Raw genomic sequence first — 15,158 nt, 5'->3', positions numbered from 1 at the left:
GGATCACTCTTTGTCTGGCCCATCACCAACGACCAATTTGCCTTTGAGACCCCTACCAGGGACTATTGCCCCCGACAACGTAGTTCCTAGGCTCACACAGGCACGCAAACCCCTCCACCACGTTAAGGTGGTGATCCAGGGAGGGGGAGTATTTTCTTTGAAATAATAGGGTATTTTAAATCAAGATCTGGTGATGTCTACCCAAAAGCTGAAGAGGGGTTTTCTCTGTGTCACATACCAAAATAAAGACTCTAAACATGTGGCCAAATCTACACAAAAATGGTTCACCAGACACAAAATCAAGCTCCTCCTATGGCCATTTCAGTCCCTATACCTCAACCCAATTGAAAACTTGTGGAGTGAGCGGAAGAGGATAGTGCACATGAGAGGACATATTTAAAGATCAAACACAATCTGAAACTTGATTTAGAATCTAGTAGTAAGACAATATTTATATACACGATATCCTTACACGATATGTGCTTTTCTTGTCTCCAGTGAACATCTGTAAAAGCATAAAAAGACCCTGAGTTTCCCCACTGTGGGTAAATTAGGAGAGTTTTTTTCTTCTTGTAGAGGTTTCATGATTTACCACAAAAGTTTCTCAACAGGGTTAACCATGTTTTCCTTTAGAAAAGAGAAGAATTTGCTCATAGGGCGAGCAGCAAATATTTGTGTTGTGTAGTTGTTTACAGTTTGTCCACTCACTTTTAACTGTAAATACTGGTTAGATAAGCCCAACGTCTGCACTCAGTTCATGTAAAATTACTGGTTTGACTTCTCTAGAAATGTCTCAAGGATGTGATTTGAGGTTTATGGCATGAAATCATGAATTATAACAAGGTTTCCAGCCAACCTCATTCTGGCAACAATCTCACAAAAATTTGTTTGAATAAATGAATGAATGAATAAACAAATAAATAAAAAGAAGGAAAGGGCAATGAATAAAGTCACATTCTTCTAAAAAATTCCTGGTCAGACTCAGGCTGTTGTTATATCACTACTTTCAGTTTGAGCTGAAATAAGTGGCCAATAGCCTTTTGATCTTTAAATTAGGGATGCCACATACACACCTATGTGCACATAAACCCAAAATGGAACAATTAAAATCACTGGATAAAGAATAACTTACTCGTTAAAAATCCACTATAAAATTACTAAATTCTAAGAATACTAAGAATGGATTTGCAATGCCAAGAGATGCACTCTAAGTCCAGGGACTCAACACCCGACTGAACCAGCTCATAGTCCTGAGACTCAAAACTCATCTCTGATTTTACAAACCTTACACTAAACCTGCAAAACCACACCAAACATTGATGATTTATCTTAAAGATTATGAATTCTTCTGTATCCAGCTATATAGGGACCCTGGCATAAATGAAGCATAAACTTTTTTAAATGAGTTTATAGACATTTTTATCAAATGTCAAAATCATACAAGGTGTGTACATACATTCTTCCTTCTACACGTTTCAATGTGCTGGTTTCATACTCTTATCTGTCATTCCTTGGCCTTGTCTATATAAAAAGGTTGCACAGGGCTTCTTTACAGAGCGTGTGACTGCTGCTGTGATCTGAAGACTGGAGCTGCCAGGTATGACTTCCACATCCAAAGACAGAGGCTGATGTGTAGTAATTCAATTAATTAAAATATAACAATTTGTTATTTCTAATATAATTCTATATAAAAAAGGCATTAATTCCATATAATTTTGGAACATTTTTGTCTGGCCCATTACTGTGAAATATGATGTACAGCAGCAAGCATTTTCAAGTGATGTAATTAAACATAAAAATTTGATACAGGAGTTTATTACCAGAGCCTTTATCTCTAACAGGAAAACTCAGCAACTCCAAAATGTATATTTAACTTGCTTGGAGATGATGACTACTGTAACATTTTTCTTCTCTAATTATAGATTTGGTGACAGCGACCATGGGTCTACTGACCAGAACATCTCTCTGTTTCATTCTAATGGTCCTCATACAACGCCAGACAGTGGCTTTTAAAATTGTCTCATCAAGTTCTGTGACTCATGGAGAAATAACTCGCTCTGCAATTTTGAATGCAACCCTGCAGGCCTGCAAAGAACAAGCTCTACAACAGGGAAAGGATTTTGTAGAGGTGAGTAAGAAGAAACCAAATCATAGATTTTCTATTACTATTCGATGCTATCTCTATTGGTATTGTATGGTATTTCATTATAGAATGTGCTTTTTTTGTGTTTTAGTTTTTTTTAGTTTAATAAACATAAATTTATTTACTGCAGCCAAAAACACTGACTGAGGAGTCACTGGCGGCAGCTTGCTCTTCACCTGATTCAGCTAAAGGTTTTAAAAGAAGCATCACCAAAATCAGAGACAGGAATGCCTGGGTGGATATTCATCATGTCTTTGACGCTGAATATCACTTTGATGATGAGAGCTTTTTGAATGGACGGGATCTAATCACCAATGGAACGAGCATTGTGAAGGCCAGTGTTAGACAGCAGAATTATGAAACTGCCCGAGAGAAGCTTGGTGAAATCCTTCACACTCTACAGGTATGGTAGCAAGCTATTTTCTGTTTACATAAAATTTATGTGAGTGGATTCACATTTGAATCCCTTACAGAATGCAACCTAGCTATTTTGGATTTGGCTATTCTGTTTTGTTCAGTGCCTCTTTCAGCTGCATTTAAACAGTAATTTTGTGACACAGACATATTCCATATGTTGTTTTCTTTTCTAAAGACCCTTGGCTACTCAAATATATCTTTCTTTAAATTCACTTTTTTTTACACAATTTTGAATGTACAGCCTTCAAAACATTCTCACAACAGATCTCTTTGCAGAAAGTGTTAGTCTAGAGTGTCTGCTAGTTGATGCCATATTACTGTAACTTATTTTTCTTGATATGCTCAGCTCTAGGACTCATGACTGGTAAAACTCTGACACTCACAGCAGGACCAGTTTTGAGCATTTAGCTTAGTATTGTCCCAACCAATAAAACCTGTTTTGGTACATTGTACATCTGCCCCGAGATAGCAAGGGTTGAAATCAGATTGACTCAAAATAAAAATGAAAGTAAACGTTCATGTGTTTGAGGGGGGGGAAATATAAGTAATAAATAAATAAAATAAACAATATATAATTATAATAGCAGTATAAACATGCATATTGAAGGAGAGCCTATTTTTAGGTGTTTTTCACACTGGATTTCTTCCTGAGGCTTGTCCACATCATGATGAGAGTGCGATTAGAAATGACAGGATCTGCAGTTTTTTAACGATATGCGCATAACACGAATGCCTTCAGGCATTCTTGAGTTATAAAACTGAGAAGACAGGGTGTGTTTTTAAACTGAAAAATGCAGGATTAATTCCAGGATTGTATGTTGGTGTTTTTGTTTCACTTTTGTTTTTTGTTTTGATTAAAAAAAGTAAAAAATACCTTTTCAAAACCTGATAAGATTTTCTAGTACTGGTGCACAAATGAGCAAAATTTATTTATTTTTTTTGCACTCCCCTTGTCATGTGATCTTTCTGCCCTCATTTTCCCTCTGCCCTACCCTCATTTCTAGGGTCATGTGTTTTTGATTCGTTCACTGGTTTCTCTGGCTTGAAGTGATTGTTAGCCACTCATCATTCCTCTGCCTGATTGTTGTGTTTCTGTCTCCAGGGTTTCTATGTTTATAGAGGTTTTTGTTTTGTGGCGATATTATATAATTAAACGAATAAAATAATAATTCAATAAAAGGAGAATTAATTAATTAAATGTTTTATTTAATAATTCAATTTGGAAATAAAAGCTTAAATAATTGTTTGTGATATATTTCATTATTATTTAAATGTTAATACTTTTTAAATTATTTTATATAAATAATTTTTGTATGTTTATTTTATGCAAATTGCAGCCTTTCATTCATTCATTCATTTTCTGTAACCCTTATCCAGTTCAGGGTCGCGGTGGGTCCAGAGCCTACCTGGAACCATAGGGCGCAAGGCGGGAATACACCCTGGAGGGGGCGCCAGTCCTTCACAGGGTAACAAATTGCAGCCTTGCACAACTATCTGTCAACATCATCCATCACCCATCAGTGGACTGTCCTAACTCTGATCCACTCAGATTGCTAGCCTGCTGTTGGCTATTGCTAGGATCTTTTGACCTATAGTTAGCGCTAACTACCAACCTAATGGAGTGGAATATAACATAGCAGCGGGGATGTTTCTTAATGCCTTTTCAATAAAATTTGCAGCCCCCTCTTAAGAGTTCATAACACTTACTTTCACCATTTTGCTCTCTTAAAACTATCATTAGTAGACGGAAATATGAATCTAACATACGTGATCAATCTGTTTTGGTTTACTGCATAATCTAGCCAATCAATCCGACTGGATTGAAGTTAGGCCCGCCCACTGATGGCTGATGTTGACAGATTCATTATTTCATGGTGCAAGGCTGTAAGGTGCACAAAATAAATATGTACATAGTTAAACTTATATAAAACGTTTAGCCTCCATGTTCTGTGTTTAGCCCCCTAATGATCTTGACGTAATGATCTGTAATGATCATTCTTGACCTCTGTCTAGCTCTGTATGTTTATAGTTTGACTTTTTAGCTCTTTCCCTGTCCCTAGTTCTTTGTATTGTTTCCTTTCATTATTGTATTACTCAGTTTAGTTACTGTTCTCAACAGAATAGTTACGTTAGATTTTGTTGCTTTGTAGTGGGCCTTTTGTATTTGCATTTCTGTCGTGTCTTGCCTTTGTTTGTGTCTTGTTGTATTCTTTAAATATTATTCTCCTTCACATACCTCCATTCCTCTAGCCAATGTAGTTCTGGGTTTGGAGCTGCAGATCCTATCCCATTCCACCTCTGCAGTAGTCACTTCAAGCTCCTTTTCCCATCTATTTTTAATATAACTTGTTGAGATCCACGTGGAACCATGGTGGTGCAGCAGGTAGTGTCGCAGTCACACAGCTCTCAGGAGCTGGAGGTTGTGGGTACAAGTCCTGCGCCGGGTGACTGTCTGTGAAGAGTTTGGTGTGTTGTCTGCATGAGATTGCTCAGGTTTCCAAGTTAAACTGCTTTAAAATCATTGGAGTGGGCAATGGGCACATTCAGACTTTTCATTTTCAAATCTTAGCATTGTTATATTTAAACATGATTTCTGACACTGACATGTCTCTCACAGGATTTCTACAGCCACAGTAACTGGATTGAGCTGGGAAACACAAGACCTTATTCAAACCTGATCAAACCAAACACCAAAATTGAGAACATTGCTGGTAAAAGCCAAGTCTGTTTCTGTGTGAACCTCTGTAGAAATCTCAGATGATGGAATGAGAGTTATGCTTAAAAAGGAAAAATAACCCTGTTTTATCTGTCTGTATGTCTGTATTCCACTCCGTCATGCTGTCTATGTACCATTCTATCTGGGTTTATGGTTTGGGGCAAGAAGGATACTGTATACTGTTTTTAAAAGATGATTAGATATATTGTGTGTTGTCATTATACAACTATATATCAGTTTTCCAGACTGAAATGAAGCCTTGGATTATAACTCACCCAGACTGTTGCAGATGTAGACCACATATTGGCGCCACATTAATTATTGAAACAAAAATGCCAAAGTGGCTCACATTTTCAAAATGCTCATTTGGCACAGAAGCCATGAAAGTGATTTGGCCAAAGTTCTCTTGCTAAAGTTATGAACGTACTGGCCGTAGTAAACCCACAACAGTTGAGTGGAACATAATTGCTTTGCTGTCTGGGTATAATATTAATAATAATAATGTGTACAAATAAAATGTAAATGTTTTTATAACATAACTGTAATTTCAAGTTCAAACATTCTCCTGTTCTTCTCATTTGATGATAATCATTGTGTAAGTTTGTCATTTTAAATGTTAAAAATTGCCTACTTAATTAAGTATTAATACACTACGTCCGAATTATAACACTTAAGCACCAACTTTAAAATTTGCCTTAATCAAAACTCAAAATAGTTTTAAATACAATATTATCAAGAACAGAACAAAGCAATGAACATGCGTTTGCAGCACTTTTTCTTGATGGAACGCATAACAATAGCAGTGACCATTGCTAAGTTCAAAGGGTAGGTTATATTTTGTTTATTAAAATATTTAAAAATGCAGTTACCATAATATGACAAGTGTAGAAAAGTGTTAGAATATAATTACAATTATACATAACAAAAGTTTTACAATTTATTTGTACATCTAATACTCTAAGGACTTCAAGTTCAATACAAATTTTTAGTAATTGAAGACTGTCCAAAGATGAAATGTTTGGATGAGCTGTCAGTGTATACAGTAAACATGTCTTTACCAGTTCGATGTTTACTAAATAAATACCTTTCTAAACTAGATTCAGAAACATGCAGGAGTTGTGTTGGAAATGACTGCTCAAACAACATATTGGAGTATATTATCACAGAGAAGAAACTCACCTCAGGATACTTTAGCTTATCCAGCCCCAGCAAACCAAAAGGTACTGTATTTTAAAAAGAGCAAAAAGACATTTTCCCACCAAAACATTTCCATGAAAGTAACTATTTTCACATTAAACACATCCTTTAATACCCTACACTTCACAAACAACTGACATCAAGAGTTTCTACAGAAAGGTATTTGACCTTAAAACTTTAAACTTAAAAAAGATCATTTGAACATAATTTGTTGTATTTTTATTATGCCATTTAATTCCAAGGAAAATGCAGTCATGGTGGACTTGCTGATTTTACAAGTTATATAGATCCCAAAGGTGGCATCAATAAGGACGGTACAAACTCAGAACATGGTAATCTACACAAACAGGCTGCAGGGATAGCTATCGCTGCAAGCACAGAGCTACTGGAGGACATTAGGGCAGCGATCGGAGATTCTGAATTTTTGAGGTAAGCAAGGAGCACTTACTCTGTTTTTCTTTTTTCTTTAATTAAGATTGGAATGTTTACAGTCTGAGATTGCAAACGGCAAAAAAAGAGTGTCATTTGAAAGGCACTACATACATTAACAAAGAGAAAAAAATACATTTAACTGGATCCCATCCGTTTTTTAGAAAATTTGAGAAACATTCTTGATGTTGAAAGCATACTTATAAGTCGACTGTGTCTGGTTTTGAAATGCAAGCTTGAATTATTTTGGTAGTCACTTAGCAAACGTAGGTCAGCTGACATACCAAGGATGAGAAGTTAGTGTTTGCCTCCAAGCACTCAGTTAACTGCTATTGTGATTAATTTTATCATGATAAAATTATTATTATAAAATTATGTGCCCAATTATAAACTTTTTTTTTAATTGTCTTTCCTCAGACTGATGGGATTCACTCAGAAATCAGTGCTGTGTTTTGTTATTGACACAACTAGCAGCATGTCTGATGACATTGCTGAGGTCAAAAGAGTTACTGCATCCATCATTGACAGTAAGTTGGACTCTGGGAATCAACCCTCAGAATACATCCTGGTGCCATTTAATGACCCTGGTAAGATATATTCCTGATTCCTCAAACAGCACTAACCTATAATACCCTTTTTAATAGCTAGAAATGGACTATTTAAGGATGATAAGAAAAAAGAAAGTAAAAGAAAGTTTGTGAGTAATCACTTGGATTTACTTCCTAGCCAGACTCAGCTTTTACTGCCAGTAAAACGATTGCATGCTTACATGGGCTGAAAATAAATTTCATATGACAATGATTCACATATGTTCCTCTTTTCATTGACATTCCAACAGACTTTGGTCCACTTACAAGAACAACAGACCCCAATACATTTAAAAGCAAAGTCAATGCACTTACAGTTAGTGGTGGAGGAGATATACCTGAGTTGTGTCTGTCCGGTCTCCAGGTATGATTCCAGAATACACTGCAGAGCTGACTTTAATTTCAGTGTTGTTTTGGGAAACTGCTTTTTGTTGTAATTTAATAATTCTGTGAATATCCAAACCTTTCTTCAGATCAAATCCAATTCATTTTATAATCTCTGAGGAGCAAAGTCAAATTGGGCACACGGAAATCTCACAAGGGTAATCGAACAAACTGTTAAATTTTATTTCTTGTATATTGCAGTTGGCCCTTACTGGCTCCCCGCCTCAGAGTGAGATTTTTGTTTTCACTGATGCTGATGCGAAGGACACATGGCTAAAGAGCACAGTGCTGGCTCTGATTGAGAGAACAAAGTGTTCAGTGAGTACAGAAGAAAATACATAAACACATACACCATCTATATTTTTATATGGTGATCTAAATATTAAACTTAATCTGTTATTTATTGACGTTTATTCCTATTGTTTATGAAGAATGCATAATCAAGTGTACGTTTATCTGGTTTAATGCCTAGCATGGGTTTTTGTAATGTATTTGGTAACACTGCCAACTATAAATCAGGCTATGGTTCAATTCTCTGTTTGTGTAAGCACGCCACAGCACAGAGTCCTTGGGTAAGAATCTCTACAAATCACATATTACTGAGAATTGTGTTATTTTTGATAAGGGTGCAAAAACTATTTTCAAATCTTAATAACTGTACATGTCTCTGCCAAATGTCCCGATAAATGTAGATAAAATATTTAACAAATTCTCTACCTTTTTTTAATGTGAAGCTCAACTTCATGCTGACCAATGCTCTCAGTGCTCGGCGACGACGGAGCGGAGAAAGACCACGCACTGATCAGCCAAACTTCTCCATTCGATTGTCAAACCCATTAAACAAGATCTATCACGATCTGGCCCAGGCCTCTGGAGGGCAGGCCATTGAGGTCACTAAAGAAACACTCTCCCAGGCCACCAGCATCATAGGGAACACCACCGCTGCTTCTCTGGTAAATAAAGGGAATAATTCAGTCAGGCCTACTAATAATAGACTAACTGTGAAAAAAGTAGATGTAGTATTAAATATGAAGCTTAACGTTTGTTTAAACTTCTCCAATGTGCCCTTTATATTCCTATACTATATTCTTTATACTGAGTCTGAAAAAAAAACCTGTATTCTAGTCACCTCCAAGATATACAGATAAAGACAAAGAGTAAGTGAAGTCTGATCATTTCACTGCTTACAGGAGCACTAAAATGATGCTGTATGACCAATAAAAAGCATAAACAATAGGCTGTTTGACATTAAGAAAGGTTTTACAAATGTATGCAAAATGTATTTATTTTTGCATAAATAGGTCACCGGTAAGATTTCAGCAATTCCCTTTTTTAACGAATTAACATTTTTAAAACACACTGATTCTTTGTTGGGCAGCATGGTGGTGCAGCAGGTAGTGTCGCAGTCACACAGCTGCAGGGGCCTGGAGGTTGTGGGTTTGATTCCCACTCCGGGTGACTGTCTGTGAGGAGTTGGTGTGTTCTCCCCGTGTTTTCATGGGTTTCCTCCCACAGTCCAAAAACACACGTTGATAGGTGAATTGGTGAGTCAAAAGTGTGAGTGTGTGAGCCCCCTCCAGGGTTTATTCCCGCCTTGCGCCCAATGATTCCAGGTAGGCTCTGAACTGGATAAGCGGTTACAGATAATGAATGAATGATTCTTTGTTACATACAAGTTTTCTGATCTGAGATTTTACCGATATCTAAGATTTGCAATCTACCAAGATTTAATGATTCTTTGAATCTTAAACATTTCAGTGTGGTATAATTGCAAGGTTCTCAATTTAAAACAGTACAAAATTTGTGTTTTGCTACATTTTAGATTGTTTTAAAAAGTAATACATGGCTGTAAGGAGGTTTGTAGGAGAAATAAACAACAGAGTCAAGGATTTATGTATTCTCAGTTGAGATGTATTTTGTATTCAAAAATGAGCCTGCAACATCTTTAAAATGGATACAACAGAACTAAATTTTAAATTGATCCTTGAGGGATGCCAAGTTACATGCAATATATTTGTGCCCATACACTGCAGTCTATCAGGGAAGTGTGTTTGACCCCTGGACCGTTAGTGAATAAACCTTAGTTCTTTCTATGGCTGCATGATTAATCATTTTTATGATCACGATATCACGATATGACTTTTTGTGATAAACACATCGAAATATTACTCAATAACGCCTTGAATAACAGCAGACTCAAACTGCATTACACTTTTGCAGCAGCAGACTATAATCACTTGACGTAATAAAAAGGTAGACACAGGGTCTGGGCATACCCTGGGTTGACGAGATGGCCATGCTCTGTCCTTGTAGTTACCGTCACAAGAAACATAACAAACTTAACTGAAATTTAAGACGGTGGTTCCCGAAAGTGGGAACCACTGACTTAAGTTCAACCACAAACAAAATTATGAGAAGTGTTTTGCAAAATCTAAAAACACTGTTAAATCTACCTCTCATCACGATGCAGCTCCACATGTAAAACAAACTCCATCACCAGCTCCACCTAACAAACAAACATGAAATAAATTATTGGATAGAAATCAGGAGAAATAAGTTAACAAAAGAAATGCCTATTCTCTGCTTATTTGGAGGTGTTTACATGTTTAGTAGGATAAAAAAATAACTGCAAAAATAAGTTCTACACGTTTTGGGGTTGTATTTGCAAATGATTACAATGTAGACCTGACATAAAAAAAAAAAAAAAAACACTAGCCGTTTTGATGTTTATATGTTGGCTTTGTGATGTTGAGCTTCAGTTATAGTAGCTTTGTATTAATACGAGAAAATAATATTTTTATTTAGATATAGACAATTGTGTATCTTTTAGTCACTTAAGTATTTATTTGTGATTTTAATAATTCAGTAATTTTAGTATGATCAGTGAGTAATGAATGACATCTATACTTGGGTTTCCCCAGGTCACTGTTCTCCAGGCTGTAAGAAACCCGGCTAAAGCAGAAACCTTCTCGTTTCTTGTGGACTCCACTTTGCAAAACCTGACAATTTACATCACAGGAAACTCTCTATTTTACAACATCATCAGTCCTTCAGGTGACTGGACTGAGAAATTCTCAGAAACCCCATGCCCTGCACATATAATAAACTAGGATCAAAACGTTTACATGGACTATACCTCATGGACCTGGCTTGTAGTTCACTTAGTCACATTTAGCAGGCTCAAGATTCTCCACAAGGGGCACTATTAGTGAGAGTTGTGCTTTTCCTCACTGACCCTTTGTATTTTGTATCATAGTTCTTGATTATATATTGAAATATTAACCCTATAATCAATAAATTAGAATTATTACATAAATATTTATACATTTATTGCGAAATATATATTGCGATATCCAGTATTTGACCTTCTGTATGTTAAGTTGTATTGTGATTTAATATTTCATATTTATTATATAACAACAAACAAAGAAATTTGCAAAAAAAAAATTTGCCCCCCTGTTCTTATCAAAGGCATAATAGAGCTGATGTAATCAAATTGTGTACTATGTATATTATTTTCTATAACCATGCTGAAACATTTTTTATATGTAGGAGCCTCACAGAGCAGTGACCAAAAAAATGGAGCTGTGGGGATCATTCAGACGGTCGGTAACTTCCAGACAGTGCATCCAAATATTGCTGATCTAGCAGGAGTGTGGCTCATCAGTGTGAATTCAGAAGAGCCCTACACCATCAAAGCCTTTGGTACAATGAATACACCTTTTGATTATTTGCTGGCATTGAGTTTGATTTTTTTGAGCCGGTCTCGAATGTCACTGTGCTTACATTGTTATTTTATTATTCACTGTCCAGGTAAAAGCCCGATTGATTTCCTGTTCGACTTTGTAGAACTTTCTGATAATTATCAAAGTTACGCAGTGTTGAACAGCAGACCTTCAGCCGGTGAGTGAATCTCCAGTCATAACTGATTATAAAGTAAATCCCTCCCCTATGCATCAACCACATATTTTGTTTTTACATCTGTTCAGACGGCAATCTCACACTCATAGTTTCAATGGTTGGTGGAGACATTGTGAGACCTACAGAGGTAGCTCTGATTGGGGCATCAAATTCCAATGCCTATAATGGGACTCTGAAAGACCTGACTTTCTCTGTGTTCCTGGCGACCTTCGACAGTGTCCCAGCAGGCGAGTTTTTTGTTCGTGTTACTGGAATGAACACATCTAGAGCGTCAAATGGCCTCTTTCAGAGACAGTCCTCGATTCAGCTGCAAGCATCGAGTATAAAAGTTACTGTGAGTTTTCAGTTTTCATTGAAAGTTTGGTCATGCCTAGCTTAGGGCTACCACAATTATGTGAGAATTTTTTTGACTGTTAATAAATATGTTTAATTTAGTTCACTATAACTTTTCTAGAACCCAAAGAACTACAAAAGGTTCTTGACCTAACTGTGTTAAACTAAGTGTATAGTTTAATTCTAATCAAACAGGGCCCAATTATAAACTTGTTTGAAGAAGGGTTTGGCATAATTGAAATTTTGATACCAATACATTTGATTTAGATGCAATTGGGTCAAAAAGAACATATGAACAGAAAAATGACATAGCTTTTAATAAACTAATCATCTACTTCATGTGATTAACAATTCCCTTTTGTGCTATTTGCTCTTAGACTCAACCTCCAGAATCACTGGAGCCAGGAAGAATACTCACCCTGCCCTTCACAGTGGCAACAACAGGCTCTGGAGGAAATTTTATTATCAGCGTCAGCAATGACCGCAGTTTGACGGTGATCAACGTTCCTGCATCTCTGACTCTTGAAGATCAGGGCAGTGCAAATGGTACAGTAACTTTGCCTGTCCCTGGAAACACCCCCTCAGGAAGTTCAGTCACTGTGACGATTGAAGCTGCAGCCCCAGGAGGAAACGATTTTAACTATGCAGTTTTGAGGCTTGCTGTTGCTGCACCGGTAACTGACTGCATTTAATTTCATTCATGATTTTATTCCACAGACAGTCCCTCACCCAGATTACCTAACTGGGGTTGATTAGACCCCATTTTTTACATTTATCAAAGCTATCTTGAGGTAACTGCCTCCCAAGTCCCATCCCATCAAGTGTCCCCAGGCTTTTTCAATCCACTTAAGCACATGGATCTAAGGACCACAGTTGCTGTGTTCCATTCACTTATTTCAGGTTTAAAACTTTGCTGGCTAAAACGATGAGTCACGACATTGTTTCTAAACTGATAGGAGCAGTGTATTTCTGGAGGCTAGCAGCCTAATGTTGTGCAGTAACTTTGTCTTTCCAATGTTTTAAGGTAACGGACCTTACTCCACCAGTTTGTGAGGTAGTTAGCATTAATGCTAACTGCTCAGGGAACTGCAGCCTCTCGTCCTGGGAGCTCTTGGTGAACATGAGCGACAAAAATGGTTTGGGCATCCAGAGTGTGACCATACGCCAAGGAGTCGGCTCTCTCAATACCAGCTCTGTACTGGACCAAGGGGTGAACATTACTATGGCTTTCTACACGGCATCCTGCTGCTTCCCTCAGGTAGAGCTTGTGATGGTGGACGCAGAGGGCAATGTTGGTCTCTGCTTCAAATCTTTAGTCAGTAATGCTACACAACACCATCCAGTTTTGACAGCTTTCTTTTGGTTAAACTTTGCAATCATCTTGTTGTTTCAGTTCATGCAGTTGTAGGAAAAGCCTAAATTCCTACCATCAGCATTTTTAGGCACAGGTTTTTTCCAATAGACCCTTGAAAAGTGTGTTATTCTGTCCTTATGCCCATATAGGTATTTCAGGTCCGATTTCAGTGCGATTTCAGTAATTAGCTATTACACAATGTGGTTAAGATAAATACATGAATAAATTAACAGCCAAATTCCTCATGGGTATGACAGAATGACTCCAGTTAAAGCTAGGGTAGGTGAACATTTTTATCAGCCAATCAGTGTGAGTGGTAGAGGTGGGCGGATCGATCCAAATATTGATACCAACGCTGGTATTTGTATTGAGCAATACTCGTGTAAAAAGATCGATACAGAGCAGAGCAGCACCCCCCCATCCCCACCACCACCCCAGTCTTTTGCTGTTGCACCGTCACATGGCGAACAGTAGCGGTATCGGTATCAGATTGAAGCCAAAATTCTCGGTCCCACCTCTTGTGGGTGGGGTTGGAAAGAAATCCTCCTAAAAGATCCCACCCGATTTTTCCAGCCCTCTTTCCAAAGCTACTTACGAAGTGAGATCACTGTCTTTTATGCCAGAGCGCAAAAACGACACTAAATCGAGCAAGTGTGGTCAACAAGCACATAGAATCAAGAAAACTGAGCGAAAACAGCGCCAGCGAGAGCAGAAAAACAAGTACTGTGCTCGCTTCCTGTAGCTCCTCGCTCGTTTCACTGTTTTCAGTGTGCGTTCCAGTTTTTTCCTCGCTTCAGAAATTTGGACTTGCTTTTCAAAAGTCTGCTCACTTCTCAGTTTTACCAGGAAATACATCTCAGATTCAAAACCTGGCAACCGATTCCTAGTGATGGCTGCTATCAGGATGATAAGAGTATTTCGAGAAATATGACAAATCACCTACGCTAGCTTTAAGTGATCTATGGTACAATAATGCATTTAACCACTGATTAATTGAAATTAACTCTAGTACTTCCATAATTAAAAGCCCTTTTCAGTCCAGTTACATCATATGCTTGCACTAACAGAATAAGACCGAATTAAGGGATTACAAGAACTTAGGGAAATAATATAATATGGTAATTATTTACTTGATTAAGGATTAAGGATTAAGGGTATTATACTTGATTAATTTTTGATGTTCTTATAAAACCATGCATATCAGGAAGCAGTGACCTGCATCATATATTTATCTTTGCTTATCTTAAGTGTTTCACAATAAAATTTATATGTATATTTTCAAAAGTGTCTGGAGTTTTTATCATTATTATTATTTTATTGTATGTCTGGCCCTCAGGTAAAGCACTGCAAAATTCAACATCTATCATGGTAGGGGGTTGCAGATGTCTATCGACATGGACTTGCCACTTTAGGAAAATATGCTGTCATCAAGTGTTAACTTGATACTGGGCTAAGTGCAAATTGCCCTTTACATAAAACTAAATGATAACAGTTTAACAAACATCAAATTATATTATGACAAATTCAAAAGCAGGTCCTCAAACCTAAAGACGGTTTTAAAGAGATGCATATATTACCACCATGTCATCAATCTTCTCAAGAATACTGGTGGAAAAAACCTCCAGTTCTAACTTTCAATTCTCCTTTAAATCTAGCCAACTAACACAAGCATATTAT

General features: G+C 37.0%; 1 protein-coding gene across 1 annotated transcript; it reads left to right on the top strand.

Moving 5' to 3' along the window:
- Window positions 1–1,558: 1,558 nt before the first annotated feature.
- On the top strand, window positions 1,559–14,731 carry LOC136705643 (von Willebrand factor A domain-containing protein 7-like). Its single transcript, XM_066679316.1, has 16 exons — window positions 1,559–1,597; window positions 1,923–2,128; window positions 2,274–2,546; window positions 5,178–5,271; window positions 6,374–6,496; window positions 6,716–6,902; window positions 7,320–7,489; window positions 7,741–7,853; window positions 8,075–8,191; window positions 8,608–8,826; window positions 10,795–10,927; window positions 11,426–11,578; window positions 11,687–11,776; window positions 11,863–12,128; window positions 12,505–12,801; window positions 13,152–14,731. Exons 2-16 carry the CDS (start codon window positions 1,940–1,942, stop codon window positions 13,533–13,535), a joined length of 2,808 nt encoding a protein of 935 aa, XP_066535413.1. The 5' UTR covers window positions 1,559–1,597; window positions 1,923–1,939; the 3' UTR covers window positions 13,536–14,731.
- The last annotated feature ends 427 nt before the right edge of the window (window positions 14,732–15,158 follow it).

The sequence above is a fragment of the Hoplias malabaricus genome, chromosome 8 (assembly GCF_029633855.1).
Source record: "Hoplias malabaricus isolate fHopMal1 chromosome 8, fHopMal1.hap1, whole genome shotgun sequence".
In the NCBI taxonomy this organism is placed as follows: domain Eukaryota; kingdom Metazoa; phylum Chordata; class Actinopteri; order Characiformes; family Erythrinidae; genus Hoplias; species Hoplias malabaricus.
The sequence above is the reverse complement of the archived record's forward strand: the minus strand, read 5'-3'. Positions and strand labels throughout refer to the sequence as shown.